Below are 20,550 nucleotides of genomic sequence, written 5' to 3'. Positions count from 1 at the left end.
TTTGAACCAGACTTGGCAAACTGAAAAACACTAGCGATGTATTATGATAGACAATATGGAATAGTAATGGACTTCAGGTGACCTTCATCTGTGCACAGTATAGTCACTATCACTATTAGTGGGCATCTCATGTGTGGAATGGAAGAGTGGAAATCCCAGCATGGATCAAGGTTCCCCGAGAAGTAGATTCCCAGAGGGAGACTCTGGTCTTTTAAGCTGATGGCAGGGAACATCTATGAAGACTTCATTTTAAGCTTCTTCCTTCTGGATGGGTTGATGAGAACAAACCCATTCATATGCTAACTTATTTGATAACATAGGACCGGGAGGAAATGAATGGAATGTTAAAAAAGGCTGCAATCTTTCCCTTAAAGCCGTAGATTTAATAATGCTTATCGGTGATTGAATTTTTACTCTATGATTTTTCAATAACATGCAGTTTTCTCTAGCTCATAAATAGTACTTGTTGAGTTACGTTAAATGAGAGTTTCTCAAGAAATTTTTTTTTCATGTACAACTACATTCATTTAATTCATGCCCTGGACCGGGGTCTGGATTTAAGCCCTTGTCTGCGTGGAGGGACAAGAAATTCTGTACGCCACCACCCCTCCATGTAGGCATGTGCTGAGGTCATTGAGACCACAGCCATGACCCTGTCAGAATGATGTGCGGCTACAGGGAAATTGTTTTTCCATGGGCCCCGAATAGTGAGGGGGTGGCCAGCCAGGGTCATTATTTCCCTAAAAGATCATATCATGGTTGAGCACTGGAAGTTTTCTTCTGTTTCAGTCAAAATTCTGATGCCAGCAGCCTTTGGAACATTCCTCACTCTCAGTGCTCCTCCCCCTCTTCACAATATATTATGGGCAAGCATGATGCCAATTATTAGGGTTTATAACTATTTTTTTTCAAGATCTACTCTTGTCAAGTGAAGCCAATGGGGGGTCTGACAGCAAGGCTGTGCTCAGTATAAAATACCTCTGATTATCCACTCCGAGGGTTCTAGATGCCAGGTGATGATGCATGCACCGCCCCCGGGCCTGGGTTTAGTTTTAATGGTCCATTTTCCTTCCAAGATAACGAAGCTTCCAGGCCCCCCAGCGCTGCCACCACATGGTTCTCAGGATCAGAAGTAGCTCCTTGCCACCCAGAGAACACAAACAGGGTTTTTTTGTTTTTTGTTTTTTGTTTTTTTCTATACAGGCAGAATAAAATCAAACCACTAGTGGGAGAAGTTTGCAGCTTAAAAAGAAAAAGAATCTGGCCCTTACATAGAAGTACTTCTTTTTAAGGTTCTTGAAATGATTATCTTTTTTATTTTTATTTTTTTAACATGTGTTTCAAGGGTTCTGTTTTGTCAGGTGCTTTTTAAAAACAGCTATTTCTGAGTCTCAATGATGTGCCAGTACCGGGTGGCTGGTGTCATCCTGACAGAGAATGTCCTGGTGGCCATTCCTTCTCATAAAGCCATTTATTCTCAGAGAGTGACTCTGTACCAACCTGAACCTGTTTGCACATTCTCCCCACTTTGCCTCGCCCTTAGCAGGTGCGTTCTTAACCCTTTTGCCTTCTTCCTCTTTCAGACTCCTGATTAACGTTCTTTATTTTATTTTTCCCCCCTTGGAATGATAATGTTGTCCCTGCTCCTGTGTTAATTTCTGTTTTTCTTTTCTGTTTCCACCTGGCCCCACCCCCGACTCCTTGCCGCACAGAGCTGCTGTCTCCTGGTGTGCAAAGGTTGTCCCACCTGCGCACCAGCAGCCTCAGCTCCACCCACAGCGACTCCCGCCCCAACTCCCCCTTCCGACACCACTTCATTCCCCATATCAAAGGTAAGGAGGCAGGCTTCCCCAGGCAGCACCCGCAGAGTGGAGATTTATTAGCACCCTGGGAAGGCTAATAAGGCGCATCTCCAAGAGTTAGCTCCCAGCTTTCCACCTCTCCGCATGCCTGCGTGTGTCATGACTACACCCGGCGTCTTAGAACTGGCATGGCATCTCTCCATGAGAGAAATGTGTCATTTCTAAGGGCTCTAGATGAAGAAACAGGAAGTATGTTTAAGACCGTAAGATTTATTATCTACTGCTTAGAAAAAAAAAAAAAACCCATATATTATCATTTTGTTTTTCCGTGTGTCAAAAGCAAAATATAATATATAGTTGGGGTCTTTTCCTGATTTTGATATGTGATGTGGCTCAGCAAATCATACCAGCATTTAGCAACCAATAGGCGAAACTTACTGGCGATAAGCCACTTAGCCACTTAATGCTAGTAAAACATTTGGATAGTATGAAGAGATCTGTGGCAATGTGACTTAAATTCCTTTCCTTGAGCCAACCCTTCGACCAATCCTCTTTTGACTGGTCCTGATCTCTGCATGATGCAGAAGAGGAGCTTTGTCTTCTGTTTTCTGTTTCTGCCCCATAGTCCTGCCCATTCCCTTTATGGCATTCCCATTGTTTTCCTCATTGTCCATTAAGCTTCTGTAGATGTCCTCAACTGGGGCTCTTTTTCCCCCTCCATGTGTTGGGGGATCCAAGAGCCCTGAAATGATTTCAGAGGGGACATAATTTAAAATATGTATGAGCTCCCAGAAGCATGCTGCTAACTTTTTCCAGTCTTGATTTGAACCAAATTAACCAATGACAGTAGCTGAAGGAGGGAGTGGCAAGCAATCGCAGATGTTGTTACAGGACTTGAGACAGACATAACAGATTCTAAGCCTGTGTTCCAAGTGCTTGGATCATGGATCATGAGCATTGCTACTGAGTAGCCAAAATGTTGTTCTAGTTGACTAAGCTTTCATTTGCAGTCTACCCAAGTTATGTTCTTATTGTTCACATGGATTTTTGAGCAACTGAGTCCAAAAATATAGATGTACTGCACTTAACCAGCTGCCGTTATTTTTATGTGTGCTACTTTAGCATTTTCTATGCTGTAAAAATAATGTTGCTGACATGCTTATGGAAGACACACATTGTCATTAAGATCAGTCTTTTTCAGTTGGAGCAGCACTTTCTAAAAATTCTTGACAGATTACTTAAAATTATTATTACTAATTAGTATGGGGGGGCTTACGGAATGTTTATAAAACCGTAAGAAATTATTTAAAAACTTCAGAGATGTATTTTAAAGAGACTTTAATATAGAAGCCCATGGCCAAACTATGATTTGTTTGCTTCTAATATGAAAGAGAAAATAGGGTTTTAATTTATAAATGTAAATTTTTATGTAAATTTAAATGCCTTGTTTGGTTATTACATGTTTCATCTTTCCTAAGAGATGCTTTTTGTAGGAAGAAAAATGTCACATGTCCTGTAAAGTTATACAAAAGTTGTACAAGCAACACATCATGAAATATCAAGACTCACAAAACCTTGTGTTTGTGAGCAGCATTGTGGAGAGCTAGAGTACCCAAATGGACACTGGAGTCCTAAGTTTAGATACTATCTCTGTCCTGTGCTAGCAGTGGGACCTTGGATGGTTGGTTGACTTAACCTATCAAGTGTCACTTGCCTCCCTCATCTACAAAACCTCTCCTAGATCACCCGGGGTACATGCAGTCAAGTGCCCCTGGTGTGTAGTAAACACTTCAATTCACCTTCTCCATGACAACTTCTCCCTGGGCATGGTGCCCTTAAGGCACTTTTTTTTTTTAAGATTTTATTTATATATTCATGAGAGACATGGAGAGAGAGAGAGACAGAGACATAGGCAGAGGGAGAAGCAGGCTCCTTACAGGGAGCCTGATATGGGACTCAATCTCAGGACCCTGGGATCACGACCTGAGCCCAAGACAGATGTTCAACCCCTGAGCCACCCAGGCATCCCAAGGCACTTTTGATTATATCATTCCATCCCATTCTCTGGTTAAGACCCCCTTCCCCCCCCCCCCAGCCGAGGGCTCACACCTAGGGAGGGACTGCACCAGGACCAGACCCCAGGCCCCCAATCCCCTCTGTATGTTTCAGTATACATATACATGAAGTATACTTTTGAGAGCAAAACTCCTTTTTCATCTATGTTTAACCAGAAAATTGCATTCTTATTGAGACTAAGACATCATTTGAATTTTTACTTTTTGATAGGAATACCAAATAATCATAAAAATTACAATACCTTTGTGTGCCCAAATGGGGCCTTATGAAAAATGTAGGTATACGGTTGACCCTTCAACATGGTGGAGATTAGGGGCACCGACCCCCTGTGCGGTGGAAAAATCTTTGTATAAATTTTGACTCTAAAAACTTAACTGCTAATAGCCTACTATTGACTGGAACCCTTATTGATAACACAAACAGTCAATTAACACATATTTCATTTGTTGTGTGTATTATAGACTATTCTTACAATAAAGTAAGCTAGAGAAAAGAAAATGTTATTAAAGAAAATCAAGAAGAAATACGTTTACAGTACTATACCATTCACCAAAAAATAAGTGGACCCATGCCATTTCAAACGTGTGTCATTCAAGGGTCAAAGGTATATACTTTTTTGTCTTCAGACTGAATGTGAGCTTTTTGACACAAATATTGTGGTTTTAAATTATAGAGAGCATCAGGCCAAGAGGGATTAGCTTGACCCTGAGCACACACTTAAAAAACATGGTCTCTCTCCCATCTGTCTATAGTTCATTCCTATAAAATAGTTTCCAAACATCAGATACAAAATGTAATATATATAACAGTAGATGCGTAGTTTTAAAATCAGATGTGCTTTTTGCTAAATTACAAAATAAATCATGGGGAATTTGTACATTAAAGATATTGCTTTAAAAGCCTAATATAGTTGAATAACTAAAACCCGATTCTTTAAGGAATTACTTCTTAGTTATCCCAAGAAAAATGATCCATTTACATGGAACACTTCTCCTGCACTTGGAAATTTTAACATGGAGTTAAAGGCAGTTATTTTTAAAACAAATGTAAGCCGGGCAGCCTGAGGATGCCAGAGCAGGATGTCCATCTCAGAAATGTGTAGCTAGGGGATCCCTGGGTGGCACAGCAGTTTAGTGCCTGCCTTTGGCCCAGGGCGCGATTCTGGAGACCTGGGATCGAATCCCACATCAGGCTCCCAGTGCATGGAGCCTGCTTCTCCCTCTGCCTATGTCTCCGCCTCTCTCTCTCTCTCAATGTGTGACTATCATAAATAAATAAAAACTTAAAAAAAAAAATGTGTAGCTAGAAGCAGGGGGCCCCCTTGCCACTCTGGCCACCAGAAGTGCAGACCACCTACCCCCAGCCCCATGTCCTGCATCCACTCCCTGGTCCTTTTCTGTTGCATGGGCCCAGGCCCCTGGTGTTCCTGGAGCTAAGGATGCTGCATACATGTAAAGCTAAGCTGCCTGTCACAGGCTGCTTCTCTATTCCACTGGCTTCTCCATCCATGTTCTGTAATGTCCATCTTGTTTCCCACTGTCTCTATTTCTATTCCCTAACCTCCCCTTCAGCCTCACTCTGTGTTGGTATGTCATTGTTGAGCCACGTGGACAAGTGCATGCTTAAATTTGGAAAACTTTACACTCTGTTTTGGGCTATGTCTGTACCATGTTTGCACATGAGTTTCTCCTCCCTCCCTTTTGAAATACTGTTAGACATTATGTTCTGTGTCCACGAAATGTATATAAGTCAGATTTGTGAACAGGAGGGCTACATATATTAAGTCTCTTTGAAAAGACTCTGCTGTTCTGCTGTAGAAATGATTTGCTCTGATGCAAATATTTGACACTTGCTTGAAGAAAACCATAATGCTTATGAAAACTTTAGACAAGAACCAGCAATCCTGAAACTCTGTCATGAAATTCTAGATGCTGCCAACTGGAAGGTCCTCTCAAAACATTTGTTTATATTTTGGAATATAAGCACTGAAGTCCAGAAAACCAAGCAGTATTCCAACAGGTTGCCCCAGCAGGCTCATGCACAGTCATTTTGATTTACTTGTCTTAGGATTTGTCATGTGGGCTCTCAGGATACCAGAGAAGATTGAAAATGAGGTCAAAGGATTTGAATTTAAGTACAGTGAGAATCCTGCAAGTGATTGCTCTCCCAAGGACTGAAAAACTGGTTTATCAGGTCAATATGGAAGGAGCTAAAAATGAAGGCTGAGAAATATATATACGTAGTAGCTTCTCATCACAGTAGTTAAGATCACTAACATCTGAGAGACAATCAATACAAGGAAGGACTTATTTAAGAAACAAAATGGCTGTGAATGTGATAGATACAACATTCTATGACATATACGCTATTATATTATCTTTAAACAGTGTCTGTGTTTCAAACATGATGACGACGATGATGATGGTAGTATCTTCTGTATATGATCTTTCATCTGACACCATATATATTACTTTGCCTAAGTAATGCACCAAACGTAAAAATAAGCTCTTAGGGCCCTCATCAGTTGTTTCCTTCTAGAATACAGTTAAAGTTTTATCACTTCAAGATTGAATGTTTAAGTCAGAGAAAGGAAAGAGGACTCATCTTAAGAATTTTGCTTTTTCTTTTAAAATGCCAAAAAATGGGGGTGCTCCGAATGGCTCAGTTGAGGGCGTCCGACTCTTGATTTCAACCCAGGTCTTGATCTCAGGGTTGTAAGTTTCAAGCCCTACATTAAAAAAAAAAAAAAAAAAAGCCAAAAAATGTTTAATGCCTTTGGTATTTTGAGGGCTAAGAGTTTGGTACCTAGCAACAATATTCTGAGACATTGTTCCCACTGAACCATTGTGACATGTGGAAATCATATTGCACAGAATCCCTTAGATGGGTACATTGCTGAGTCTCTCTTTACCTAGTGCTTTAACATGTTTTGTGGGAGATTTTAATGGATTCTAGTATTAAATATATTTATAAGGACTTGAACATAGCAGTGAGGTTGTTTGTTTGTTTTTTTTTTTTTAAACAACTAGAAAGGTCAGTGGTTGCTGAAATAGGCAGCCTAATAAAGAACTATACCCAACAAGAAACAGCATTCAGCCAGAATTCACCCATCAGGAATTCACAGTCACTCCCCAGCCTTTGAGAATTGTCAACCATATCTGAGCAGTGGTGGGCTCCTACTGCTGCTTGCCAGCAGAGCATCTCCATGATAGATTCTTAATACTTGGGCAAATGCTAATTCTAACATCCTTAAACCTTTGCATCCCATCTATGCAGATATTTTTGTGTGTGCATGCCGCTGGCTAATAATCCTCAAAACAAATGTAATGGAGTTTCATCCGATTGGGTATTATCAACAAAACCTGTGGGAACATTCCCCTGAGATGTCTAATGTTCTTCTGCAAGTAAAAGGAGGGTAGAGTTGAAGGGCAGGGAGCAGCATGGTTCAGAAGCAGTAGCAGCCAGTGCTCAAGATATGTAGCAAATCTTCAAAAGACAACCCCAAATAAGGTGAGAAAGTTGTCTTTCTAGATCTTTTTTGAGAATAGCTCACAAGAAGTATTGTGTTTTTCAATTATGGATTACTCTTGTTAATAAATTCTGTTCACTTCCTCTGAAGTGAAATAGTTAAATTGGGGCCATCGAGGATATAGTGGGAAAGTTATAAAAAAGGGGTGCCGCTGTGACCCTGCTGCACAATACTGGCATCTGACTGCCTTTATTCAAGAGCAAGATGATGGTTGTTAATCCTGCAGTGGTGCTTACTAAATGCAGCCATTAATAGCTCAAGAATTCATTTGTGAGCTATTTCAGTCATTCATTTGCAGACATTTAGAAGGCACCTAGTCTTGGCCAGGCACTATGCTGAGCGTAGAAAGATGAATGAGACCCAGTTCTAATTCAGCCTTAGCTTTAAGACAGGATTTCCTTCTAAATGCAAACCACATTCTTCCTTCTGTTCACCTCTACCTGTGTCTTTTCATTTTTTTTCAGACATGAGCTGGTTATCTTTCGGAATAGTGATAACACATGAAATAACTTTTTTTAAGTTAACCTTTTAATAGATCAGCAGTTGGGGGTGAAACATCATACTTTTTCAAAGCTAATATCTGATCTAAATATTAAAGTCCACGTTACAATGTATGGGGAACTAACTGTAAAACTGACTCTTAAGGGAAAAAAAAAAAAAAAGAAAAGCTTCAGAACATGATAACCAGAAATATGGAATCTAAGCTGAAGCCAGCAACAAATTCAAATCTCATTTGGAAGATCTTGCTGCCCATTCAGTACAAATGTGTGCTCTGGTTACCTAAAAATACCGTATTGAGAAGTTAAAACTCTAGTAAGCATGTTATTTTAAAACTCCAGCAATTGACATCTTTTATACTTTGTGGACAGGCTCAGAAAAGCTTGGCTTACTTGAAGAAATGAGCTCATGCTCTGTTTTCTATAGATCTATGATTTATTTCATAATGTCACCATTAATTGATGATAAATTACACTTTATCAAAATTTTCAACTTTTGTGCTTCAAAGGGCACTATCAAGATAGCGAAAGACAACCTGCAGAATGGGAGGAAATATTTGCAAGTCAGATATCTATCTGATAAGGGATTTGTATCCAGAATATATAAAGAAGTCTTATAACTCAGGAACAAAAGTAATCGCATGATAGTTTATTAACTTTTAATAGTCCCCTACATCTTCTGGTGTATTCTTGGGGCAGATGTTTTCTTAGACATGAGGTAGGAGGACAGTTTAGGGTAACAACTAATCTCCGACCAGTTCAGCACAGACCTCAGTTCATCCTGATCAGAAGGGAGTGACAGTGGCCTTGGTGGCACTCCAGGCTTTACAGCCAAGTGCCAGCAATCTTTTCTAGTCCTTTACCTATTCTCTCTTCCAAGCATACCCTGCTGTACAGTCACAGTGGCCAGTCCTGTTGTTCCCACACACCATGGGCCTGCCTTCCTCAAGATGAGTTCAAGCCATCTAGAATCTGGGCCTGCTCACCGCTCAGCCCACCCACCCACCTGGTGTGCTTACTCCTCAATGCCCTGCTCAGTCTAACATCTTAGCTTTCTGGAAGAATTGATGGCACCGTCACCTGAGTAAGCATGTCCATGTCATAGCCTGTCTCCTTAGCTTCTGAGACCTGGCCCCCCTCATAGGCAGGCGTAACATCTTATTCATCTCCATGTCCTTGGTTATAGCTCAGTGTCCAGCCATGGTAGGTGTCCATACCTGTTTCACAGATGGAATTTTGGGACTGGGTGGAGCCTCAGTGGAGCCTCAATTCACCTAATGGTGAATTGTGGGAGTAGGTGGAGCCTCTTGGAAGAGACAGGTGGAGAGAGGTATAAGTGGTCTCAAAGTCCCTGGGAGAAAGTGTATATGGTATTTCATGGTGAGGAAGCAGAAACATTTGCTGCAAGTGCAGGCATTTTGCATTGCTGAGGGGAGGGACTGGGTGACCATGCAGGCTCCCAGACGTAGCCTTCCATTCAGAGAAAACTACTGCAGTCATCAGCCTCTGCCATCGTGCCTGGAAGTGACTGTATTTGGGCTTGCATTTCCCGCCCCTTCACATGCTTGGGATTTAATCGTCTGACAACTGATCCTGAATCATTAGCAAGTGACCTTCCATGACTCTTAATGTACTTTCCATCTAATCAGTTTGCTGCTAGCTCACGGCCGTCAACCGCATGCCATTGGAATGACGCATCCTACTGCTAGCTGCTTTTAACCCAGTTCCATGCGAACTCAAGTCTCTCTTGTGGAAAACTAAACCCTCTATCACCTTGTGAGCCAAGTTGATAAATTGAGTTTGTTTCTTTTGTTTCTCCTTTTGGATGTACCTCCTTCCGATTTGTTTTGAATTTTTATTATGCTTGCTCTGTTTTCTTTATTGCTGTCCCTTCTCTTATTTTGTTTTCTCCATTCTTCTCATTGGAGGCAATGAGCCGTCCAGCGGCCGGAACTCCCCTCTCCCTTACCGGCCAGACAGTCGTCCTCTCACTCCAACTTATGCTCAGGCCCCTAAACATTTCCATGTTCCAGGTAGGAGCTGACACAGTCTTTGTCTGGGTGTCCTGTCACGGTGTAGATTGTAGCCCTGTGACCTGTCTCGTCTCATTCCTCACGCTCTCTTCATCGGGTTGCACACAGTCGACAAACCCTAAATTGCACGATCTGACCCAGAGGGCCATTCAGAGGTTTTGGATGTGAAATGCCAAGGATTGTATGGAAGGCTTGAGTTTTCTCAAAATTTTTTGAAGGGAGATGGGAAGTAGAGAGTGAAGGAAGGAGCGTTGAGTTGCTTTGTTTTGACTAAGATTTCATTTTTACCTGTATATTAATGCCTTCTAAGATAGCACTCTGTGGTTTCGTGTCATTGATTATCACAATGGCAATCTAATTATCTTCTCATCCTAAAGATTAAACCACAGCGTCACTCAAGAGTACTTTTATTTTTTCCTGTTGGTCTCCAATATGGAGATTATTTCTATGGACCTTTCAGAGAAGTGTAAAATTGGATCAATTGGTTGGTCTTTCTGCAATGTATAACCAACTGACTACCTTCTTAGCCCACAAAGATATCTTGCAATTTAGGCTTGGTGCTGTAAGCTTTGCTGAAGTCATAAGCATTTGCTGTCATGGTACAAATAGTAATTTCCCATCAACTACTGGAAAACTCAGAACCCATCAATATCAACACTTAGGGTCAACTCAATTTTCAAGGGCAAGATTGGCCATCAGAGGTCACGATATTTTTTTTTCCATCAGAAGTACATTTTTTGTTTCTTTTAAGCTACTGAAAGTGGTTTAATAAATTACCCATTATGTTAATATTAGGACACATATTTGGAATCTGTAAGTTTTTTTCTTTTGCATTCCAAACTTACCTAATAAAACAGGGGAAAGTTCAGTGAGAGTCCTACCACTAAGATAGAACTGCCTTTTAATATAGAGCTTCACTGAACCTTGAAAATCAGTATTGTACATTTGCAACTTTTTGCATGAAGAATGCCCCCACCAAGATACAGTGCCCAAAATCCTGGGGTCACAAACCTTTTGAAATTTCCTGAGTATTTGCAGTCAAAGCAAAACTATAGCATTATCAAATGGGGTCCTGCATAAATTAATGAATAGTATTTGGCATCTCTTTTCCTTTCTTTTTTTTTTAAATTTGACCTATACAAGTTAAGAGTCTCTCAAACATTCTATCAGCACAACAGACTAGCCTTGCACATAAAAAAAACTGTTTCTGTGTTTTAAAAAACTATTCTTAATTATATTACATTGCTTTCCACTGTTCCACTCATTAGTTGAAAAGTAAATTGAGTCCCTGGTATCTACTGGGAGCTCAATTTCTAGACAGTAGCAATTTGGGGATCTTCCCCAAACTGGTTATGTCTTCCTCACCACTGGAGTCCCTCCACTGCTTGCATTTCTTCCTGTTTTAACCCCACCTTTAGTGAAGTGTGTATTTGCAATAAATGGCTCATGAATTAGCTACATCTCTATATATCCTAAGATGTATTACAAAGGATTCCATATCACTTGTCTGTGGTAATTCACTCATTCCTGGAACTTCTTCCAGTAACTTCAATCTTTGTAATACAAAAGTTAACCTTCTGGGTTGTTTTTGTTCAAGAGTCTTCAGTTTGGTTTGCCTCTCAGTTGATCTGTTTTTCCCACTGCTGAACCGGTTCCCATAATCACACACCTTTGCTTTTCATTTCCACAGATCAAGGGATCAACATTTACCGAAAACCACCCATCTACAAACAGCATGGTAAAACCCACTTTCCTCTGCGTAGCTTTTAAGTAGTGGCACCGTCCAGTTGAACTCTTTGCTGTCCTCTGAAAGGCTTCCCTACTGCTGCTTTTGAGAATCAAACCGGGGTGCCCAGCGTATTATGCCTTTATGGTTCCCTAAGATGCAAATATTGTGAGATTGGTTTTCCTAGAAAGAGAACGCTTAGCTTAGTAAGGAAGCTCATAGCCAATTTTTGAGCCCATCAGACCATGTAGCACTGCATTCCTAGAGAATGCACAATAATTCACATCTCTTTTTTTTTTTTTTTTGCCATCAAATAATTTAACCAGCCTCTATAATTATTTGGATGAACTTCTAATTAGTTTAATTAAAACAGTGAAGGCCAGCTACCTAGAAAATTTAACTGGACCAAGCCTACATCAACTTGACTGTCCAATTCTCCAGTTCTTAAGGGGATGCAGTTGTCTGTGCCTTGCAGCGGAATGGACAGGACACACTCTGAGAGCAAGGTCCTAGCTGTGGTTCCCAGCCCTTGCCCTCAGTGGTTCTATGATATCATGAACACAATTTCTCTTTCCCTCCGTTTTCTCATAGGCAACAACCAGTGAGTTAGGCCAGCTAGTCTCTGAAATTCCTGCAAACTAATATCCCTAAGTTGAATTTATAATTGTGTTTTCCTTTCCTGGAAATACAGAATTTTTAAACCCAGGGAATCACATTACTGTAGGTGAATCATGTTTCCCTCCACCATTATTAGGTCTCTATAAATTAGGTACCATAAATCTTTGTGAACAGAGAGAGAGCCAAGACTGGTCTTCAGGTGATTTCAGAAAATGATACACAAAATGTGTGTGGAAATTTGAAGGCTGCCTTTAAAATCTAGTAGTCCTCATTAAGGACATTAATGAGTCCTTAAGGATTAAGATGACATGAAAAGAAAGTTGAAAATGCACAAGGAAAAAGAATTTAGGCCAACGTTCTAGGGGGAAAAAAAAAAGACAATGTACATATTGTAATGGTTTTAGAACTGTGATTTTTTTTTCCCTCATCCTTTTTTTTTTTTTTAAGATTTTACACCATGTGCTTGCTTTTTTAAGTTTGTTAACATTGTTTTTGTTTGTTTTTTTATGGTTTAATGTCTTCTCACCCACTCATTAACATGTGAATGTTTACTGACTTCACCAATTCTAATGCGTAAGTACTGTTTGAAGTCATGCTTTTTTTTCTAAATTTACGAATGAGACTCTAAGAGTTTGATTTATCAATGTAGAAACTCTTTTTATTACTAAAATTTCTAAGGCCCTGCCTCTCTAAACAAAAAGAATCAAATAATTAAGATTTAAAGAGATTGGATACTGTTAGCTATTTATTTGAAAGAGATTGGCTTTTTTTCATGAAACTATTCTGACTTAACTCGTTCTTTGTTATCATTAAGAGTAGCACAGAGTGGCACTTCCCCAAAGGACATGGTGCCAAAGAGCAGTTCCATGTGACAGAACTAGATGGCACAACAAAACCTGGTGTCTGTGCCCAATGTGTTTGGAAAATACTAGATTTAAATAAAGTCACACTTTTTTTTTGTAATGCAGAACGTCTCAGTCTATAATATGCAATATGCTAACTAACACGTGTTGTCCTCCTTTAAGAAGACAGTGTGATTTGTAGTGTTTTCCAAGCTGAATTTTTTTATTTTTTTCTCATGAGGTTAAAGAGTAGAAACACTACTCCATGCTTGGCCAAGACTTCACCCCTTAGGAGTATATAAGGTGACCTTGGTCAAGTCGTTTCAGGAAAACGAGACCCAGAAGGTTACTTTAAGAATGGGGAACTCGAGCTGAGGATTCAAAAAATTATTTCCAGATTTTAAAATATGTGAGCCCAGGAGGGTGGGTGGCAGGGGTGAGACGTTTTATTTAAAGTATTCTAACTGTGTTTTAAAATGTGTAGTAACATCCCAGGCCAGTCTGCCAAATTAACCAGAATCAGGGTCTGACCATTAAACCTGGTTCATTTTGTTCCAGCTCTGTGATTAGATTTGGAAATCTAAGCCAGCAACTCCTCCTCTAAGCAGAGCCGTTAAGAAAGAACCCTGTGAACCAAGCCCTTACTAGTCTGGCTTTTGTTGTTTTAAAGTCCGATGACTCACTTATATGTGCAGACCCTTGAGGAAAACAAGTAGTGTTTTGCATACATACATAAATCAGCATACATAAGGCACAATGCAAAATTCCTACAAGCTGAGAGTAGAGTTTCCCATTGCCATTTCTCCTAGGACTCAAGACACGTATATAATATGTAAGGATTAGAATGAACTGGACAGATGATGGCTAAAATGAACAGACACAAATACAGACTCTTATGATTAACAACTACAATCAAATGACAGTGTCGTTTTTTTAAACTCAGTTCCTTAATTTCAAGTTACTAATTCAAATTTCTAATTGCTCTCAAGGAGTTCTGTCTGATGGAACTTTCTGTGATGACAGAATGGCAATGTTATACAACTGTGCTTCCAATATGGTAGCCACTAACCACATGTGGCTACTGAGCACTTAAAATGCAGCTAGTGCAGCCAAGGAACTGCATTTTAATTTTACTCCTTTGTTGGCTTCACTTAATTTTATTAATTGAAATTTAAGTAGCCACGTATAGCTACAGCTAGCACTGGACCGCCCAATGGAACACGGTATTTCAGATGTAGGATAAAGTTTTGCTTCCAACAGAACTTAAGGAAAATGAGTTGTTGCTAGGCACCACTGAGTGGCTGGGCAGTTGATAATGGTCATAGACAGCCTTCTGGAGTTGAAACTTTTGCCAGAAAACAAGATAACTGTTTAAGTGGGTTGTAGCACCGTGGCCTTGCAGACCCATAGCTAAGCTCCCCCCGATTCCCGCCTAGATGCAGCTGCCTTGGCAGCCCAGAGCAAGTCTTCAGAAGATATCATCAAGTTTTCCAAGTTCCCAGCAGCCCAAGCTCCAGACCCCAGCGAGATACCAAAGATTGAGACGGACCACTGGCCTGGTCCCCCCTCACTGGCCGCCGTAGGTATGCAACTGCAACAGCTAAGCCACATGGACAAATTGGTAGGAGATGACAAAATGAAATGCTTCGAAGTATGCAGGAGACTGTGTCCCATCGTAAAAACTTTTAAGAAAAGTATGGTGAGAGGTAGAGAAGAGCGCTAAAGTCATATTTGTGTGTGTGCAAAGTGCTTCAAAATTACAAAAACCCAATCACCAGAGCCTTGCACTAATTCACCCACTGAGAGGCAGACAGAACTGGTCTAAAACGGATGATTTGCATGGATTTTCAGAGTTATTACTGCAAAATCAGTAACTCTCGAAACAGTTGAACCAAAGCCTCCTGCCAAGAACATTGTTCTGTATAATTAGAGTCCGGTGGGTGGACTTACTGAGTGTCTACAGAGGCATGATTTCTTTCAGTTGAGTTTGTTTTAGACTATCTCTGGTTTGTAATTACAATTCTCTTAACATCCAGTCCTAACACCGAAGCCCTGCACCTTTCTTGTGACATCGTGGTCTCCTTCACTAAGAAGGGCTGTCACAGAGTCAGGGGTGCTCTGAAATACTCCTCGTGTGAAGTTATGTGATTTTTCCATCTATCATTTCCATGCATTCTGTACTAAAATGTCACATTTGAGCTGTTTCATTCTTTGCTTTGAGCCACAAATCTCTGCCTCAGAACTGTGTCTGTGTTTTTACTGTTTTGTCAGTTGTGAAATCACTTGGCCTAAAGTGGGGTATTAGCAAATTTAGGAGCTAATACTGAAAATGTAGTGAGTCAGCTTTACACAGATAGAACTATCTCCTCACATTTCTATTGACAACCTATTTGAAAAAGACCTTCAATTTTCCAAATTTCCAAATTTTCTTCATCGTGCTTTTCCTCATCAAGTTATTTTCTGGAATAATTTTTATTACAAACGATCTTAGTGGATTTTAAAGCAATCTGTACTTATAGAAATACTTGAAGGAAAATCTACCTCCATGGGTTTATGATTCACAAGTATTCTCTATACTATGATGATTTAAGACTTATCTGATTCTTGCAAACTTGTGTCTTTTTAATTGTTATTAGTAGAGATGGAAGAGAGAGCATTCACATTGGCATTTATGATTTTAGGACCTAAGATTCGATCATCAGCTCTCCTCTCCCAGACTGTGCCCCACAGGCAGGACTTGGGGCCTTTGAGGTTCTTTCTTCGTTCAGTGATGCTGTTTAGTGGGGACATAAGCAGCTAAATTTAGAGGAAAGGGAGAGTTAACATTTTGTTGTTAAAATCATCATCACTAAGTGGTTTAAAGCTCTCGGGATTCCAAAATGAAAACAATTCTGGCCCATTAGTCAAAATGATAAAAACCGAGACGATTAGTTAAAGTTTATTTTGATTAGATTAGCAAGCTTTCCTGTTTCCTCCCACAGCCAGATTAATCCAAGCAATTTAGGAAAAACAATAATTATCTTAATTTTACAACCGTTCAGACAGACTCCTCCCTTTTACTCCCTGACTCCCCTTTTCCAAGAAGCTTAAAAGTTGTAAATGATCTGCTAGATGGGACTTTAGCTAACTTTTTAGCTGTATTGACACTATTTATTGACCCGTTAGTATAAAACTCTTTTGTGACCATTTTTCCAAAGGACGAAGGGAAAGAAACGTTCGAGACTCACCCCTTAAAGGAAAAGTAAAAGCAGGCTTGTTAATGTATTAAGGGCAGAAGATAGGGTGATCATATGATGACAAGTCTATTCAGAAAAAGAGAAAACTAGAAGATTTCAAACTTGTCACAAGAGAGTGATTGCCTTACCTATTTGATGGTATGTACATGGATTTGGATTCCTCCCCATGTGATGACTTAGCCCCAATCATAATGGCACACCCACTGAGTCCTAATTGAGCAGGTCAGTTGTTAGGAGGCCAAAATTCATGACTTACTAGTTTTCACGTTGAACTGGCCCATCACACGACACCTGCCAGTTGTGCAGAGTTGGTGGTAGGCTCTTTCTCGATGTGTTGTTCACAAACCGCTGATTTTGCCTGCCGGACAAGTTGAGCACAGGTGGATTAGTCCCTTAGGATCCCCTTGCCGTGGGGCTAATGTGAGAAGTTGTCTTTGCTGTGGAATTAGGAGCCGACATGAGACGCAGATCTAGTGGCAGAGAGGAAGATGAGGAGGAGCTTCTGAGGCGCCGGCAGCTGCAAGAAGAGCAATTAATGAAGGTTTGTCCTTAAACTACTTTGCTGTGGTCTTCAATTCAGTTCCATAGATCTGGCTTTTTGAACGGGTACCGTGGAGTGAGCCACCAAGTGAATGAGAGGCTGTCCCAGCCTTCAAAGGGCTGGAAATCCAGTAGGGCAAGGGAAGACAGGCCTCTAGTGACCATGAGGCAGGGCACTTAGTGGGTTCTGGAAGAGATGGCCTGGAAGCTGGAGGTCAGAGACATGGAATGTTCGAGCTTCTGTAAGGAGAGCCAGACCACATGGGGTATGTGTGTGCAGTGCACATGTCAAAAGACCTAGGTAGGGCCAAGCTGTACATCCACATGGTGCAACACCTGCCTTCCCTCATGCACACTCTGCTAAGGGGACTCCCTTGGGATTGAGTATTTCTCCCTTAGGACTTGGACCTTGTACGTACATCTGGGCCAGGAAAGAAGGGATAAAACGGACTGCCACCAAGATGTCCTGATTATACCCTTCCCACAATGTCCTGGAAGACCAGAAGAAGGATAATCCATTATAACCTGGGGTAGAGGGAGCCAGGACATTATGCATTCTCCCACAAATAAGGGATGATGAATCCCTTCAAGTGACATTTTCCAAATGTCATTTTAGAAATGACATCTTTGTCATATTCCAAAGATACTCAATCATAAGGGAAATATACGTGATACTAGTTATATGGAGGAAAGGATACAAAGTCGCATTTACAGCGTGATCCCAGTTTTGTATGATATGTACAGAGAAAAATGCTGGATGGCTATAAAAATGTAAATGGTGGTTATCTCTTATGGGTTACTCTTCTTTCCTTCTAGATTTTCTAAAATCTGTGCAAATGAGCATGTATTACTGTTGTTTTCTTGTTTTTAAATCAATGTAATTTCTTTTTAAAGGATGCTATCCCCAACCCCCCTTTACACATCAAAAATCTGCACACAGTCATACATACCTCCTAAGGTTACCTGCTGGCATCTTGGGGAGTGCAAAGGAGGGAGGACATTCTCCTGACATGGAGCCTGGCCATGGCCTAGGGAAATGGAGTCTCGACATGAAAAAGACCAAGAGGGGTTCAAGGTCCAAAATCTGGCCTAACAAACAAACAAACAAACAAACAAACAAACAAACAAAAATCTGGCCTACCCCTTGAGGGACCCAAGGCTCTGGCACTGTATGCATCCAGGCCACTCCATAGTCAGGAACTTCTTGCAGGACCTTCTAAAACAGAAACGGCCATTCTATGACAATAAATGTGGACTTCACTTTCATCTTGCTTTTCTTTATGATAGCTCAACTCAGGCCTGGGGCAGTTAATATTGAAAGAGGAGATGGAGAAGGAGAGCCGAGAGAGGTCATCCCTGTCAGCCAGTCGCTATGATTCTCCCATCAACTCAGGTAAACAACAGGCCCAGTGCCTTCTCGCAGCCAAGAGCCAGCCACCTGCCTGCAGGGAGCCTGCCTGGATTGTTCCAGAAGAGGCAGGGCCATTCCTGGTGGAAACTACAGAGTGTTCTATATGAGCAGAAGTGTACGAAATGCGCCGCACGTCACCTTAGCTTATAAGGATGCCAGAGTTCTTCCTTAAATGTATACTTTCTTTATGTTGGAAATGGGGGATTTATGTCTAAATCCCTTGGAGGATTTCCTGAAGGTCAATTCATCTTAGTGGGGGCAGCCCGGGTGGCTCAGCGGTTTCGTGCCACCTTCAGCCCAGGGCCTGTGTCCCTGGAGCCCAGGATCGAGTCCCACTTCAGGCTCCCTGCAGGGAGCCTGCTTCTCCCTCTGCCTGTGTCTGCCTCTCTCTGTGTCTCTCATGAATAAATAAATAAAATCTTAAAAAAAAAAAAAAAAGAAATACACAATAAAGAGTAGGTTAAGAAAATAGAATAGATTTTTTTTTAAAAAAAATTCATTTTAGTGGGAATGAGCAAAAGGAAATCCTTATAGAGAACAGAATACTTTTGGAGAATTTGGAAACATGGGTTAGCTCTAATATGTGGAATACACACACGCACGCGCGTGTGTGTATATATATATATAATTAAAATTAAACATAAAGAAGCTCAAAAAAAATTTAAAAAAATTAAAAAAAAATAAAAAAGAAGAAGCTCAATCAGGAGAGGTCTAGATCAGGCAAGGAAGGAAGAAGGTACATGATCAGGATTTTCTGTCTTTATGGTTTTTACATTCTCTGCTGGGAAGGGAAGATATCCGCACATGCAGAAGTCACCACTGGTAGTATCTTACCCTGGAAAGGGTCTCATACTTTCTAAACCCATGTACTTCCAACTCCTATTACCTTATTTCCATTAGGAATGAATTGTGATTTTTGGCTCAGGGAACTCCGTTTCACAAAAGAGGCTTCATAACAATTGATTAAATTGATTCATCCTTTCAATCTAGAACACAATATGACAACATGAATCAAGAACCTTATAGTTCATTCAATTTGACTATTGTACTCTTTAAAAAAGAGGGAGAAAGAGAATAGAGTGCTTGTAGAGAACCTGAACAACATTTTTCAAAACATTATGATTTTACATTTAGATCTTCAATAAATGAGCTGAAGACCAACAGTGTTGTTTTGGACACTTTTTTGAAGGAGATTATTTATATATTGGCTGAAATAGTCTATCAGGTGTATTTTGCCTGGCTTATATTTGTTATAAGCCAATTCTCTCTTCACCCACAAGATTTCTTCTTCCATGGTCTGAATTGGTACATAATTTTCCCCTCTGGAAAGTTCTTTAAAAATGTGTTTAGTGTTTACTACATGCAAGTATTTTTGCTCAACATTGGTCCATTTATTTTTACAACATGCCAATGAAGTAGGTGATATTATTATTCCCATTTTGCAAATCAGGAGACAGGTGTAGGAAGTTTAAGGAACTTACCCAATGTCACATTATTAATAACTAGCAAAACTAAGATTGCTGAATGGAATGCCCTGCTACATACTGAGCCTACATGCCTCATTGGATCATGTGTTTGGTGGTTTATTAATCTTTAGTGTCCCTTCTGATCCTGTAGTTCCTTCCGTTCTATAAGAACAGATAGCACTATATCTACATGAGGCAGGAAACAAAGACTTACAAATGTGAAATACCATGCAGAGGTGTTAAGTTATGGAGCCAGAATTCAAACCCAGATTGCCCCCCACCCATGCTCCACAGTTTATGTAGTGCCATGATGTTGACTAATGGGATATCCTATCCCACGCCTCTCAGGAACTCAACTGTGGTGGGCCAGAACATGCTAACATACATGGTTGGCTTTCAGGTCAGTTATTGCTACCATACCAATTGGGGCATGAGCTTATGCATCCAAAAAACCCTGGGTTCAGATCATTGCTTAGCAATTTATAAGGTGAGTGACCTTGGGCAAGATACTTAATTTCTGTTAGCCCCTATTTCTTCTCCTGTAAAGTGGAAATAATAGTGTTATTAGGATTGTATTGAGGATTTAGAGGTAAAGCAGTCCCAAGCACCTCTTCCTTCTTCACCCATTCCCTGCATCACCCAAATATGGTGGCCTTTCGTGAACATCAGAGCCCCATATTGGGTTTATTTTTTTCTATTTTTCTGTGTGTCTTCTGTAAGGTAGAAGATACATTGGCAGTTTCATTAGAGAATTAGACTTCTGGGGGCACCTGG

The 20,550-nt window shown here is 40.5% G+C and overlaps 1 protein-coding gene across 50 annotated transcripts in view; it reads left to right on the top strand.

The window, feature by feature from the left end:
* The window catches only part of ABLIM1 (actin binding LIM protein 1), a 342,319-nt gene that overhangs the window by 312,396 nt on the left and 9,373 nt on the right, over positions 1-20,550 (top strand). For 12 of the 50 annotated variants that reach the window (XM_072740162.1, XM_072740170.1, XM_072740164.1 and 9 more), the window contains 4 exons: positions 9,833-9,937; positions 11,628-11,675; positions 16,809-16,900; positions 18,187-18,292. In XM_072740162.1, coding sequence (XP_072596263.1) covers positions 9,833-9,937; positions 11,628-11,675; positions 16,809-16,900; positions 18,187-18,292 — 351 coding nt within the window. Of the gene's footprint in view, positions 1-1,712; positions 1,833-9,832; positions 9,938-11,627; positions 11,676-14,559; positions 14,707-16,808; positions 16,901-18,186; positions 18,293-20,550 lie in introns of all 50 variants that reach the window. The other 38 variants (XR_011997590.1, XM_072740156.1, XM_072740149.1 and 35 more) reach the window with 7 other exon arrangements.

Source organism: Vulpes vulpes, chromosome 15 (genome assembly GCF_048418805.1).
Source record: "Vulpes vulpes isolate BD-2025 chromosome 15, VulVul3, whole genome shotgun sequence".
Lineage (NCBI taxonomy): Eukaryota > Metazoa > Chordata > Mammalia > Carnivora > Canidae > Vulpes > Vulpes vulpes.
This window is presented reverse-complemented; position numbering and strand designations above follow the sequence as displayed.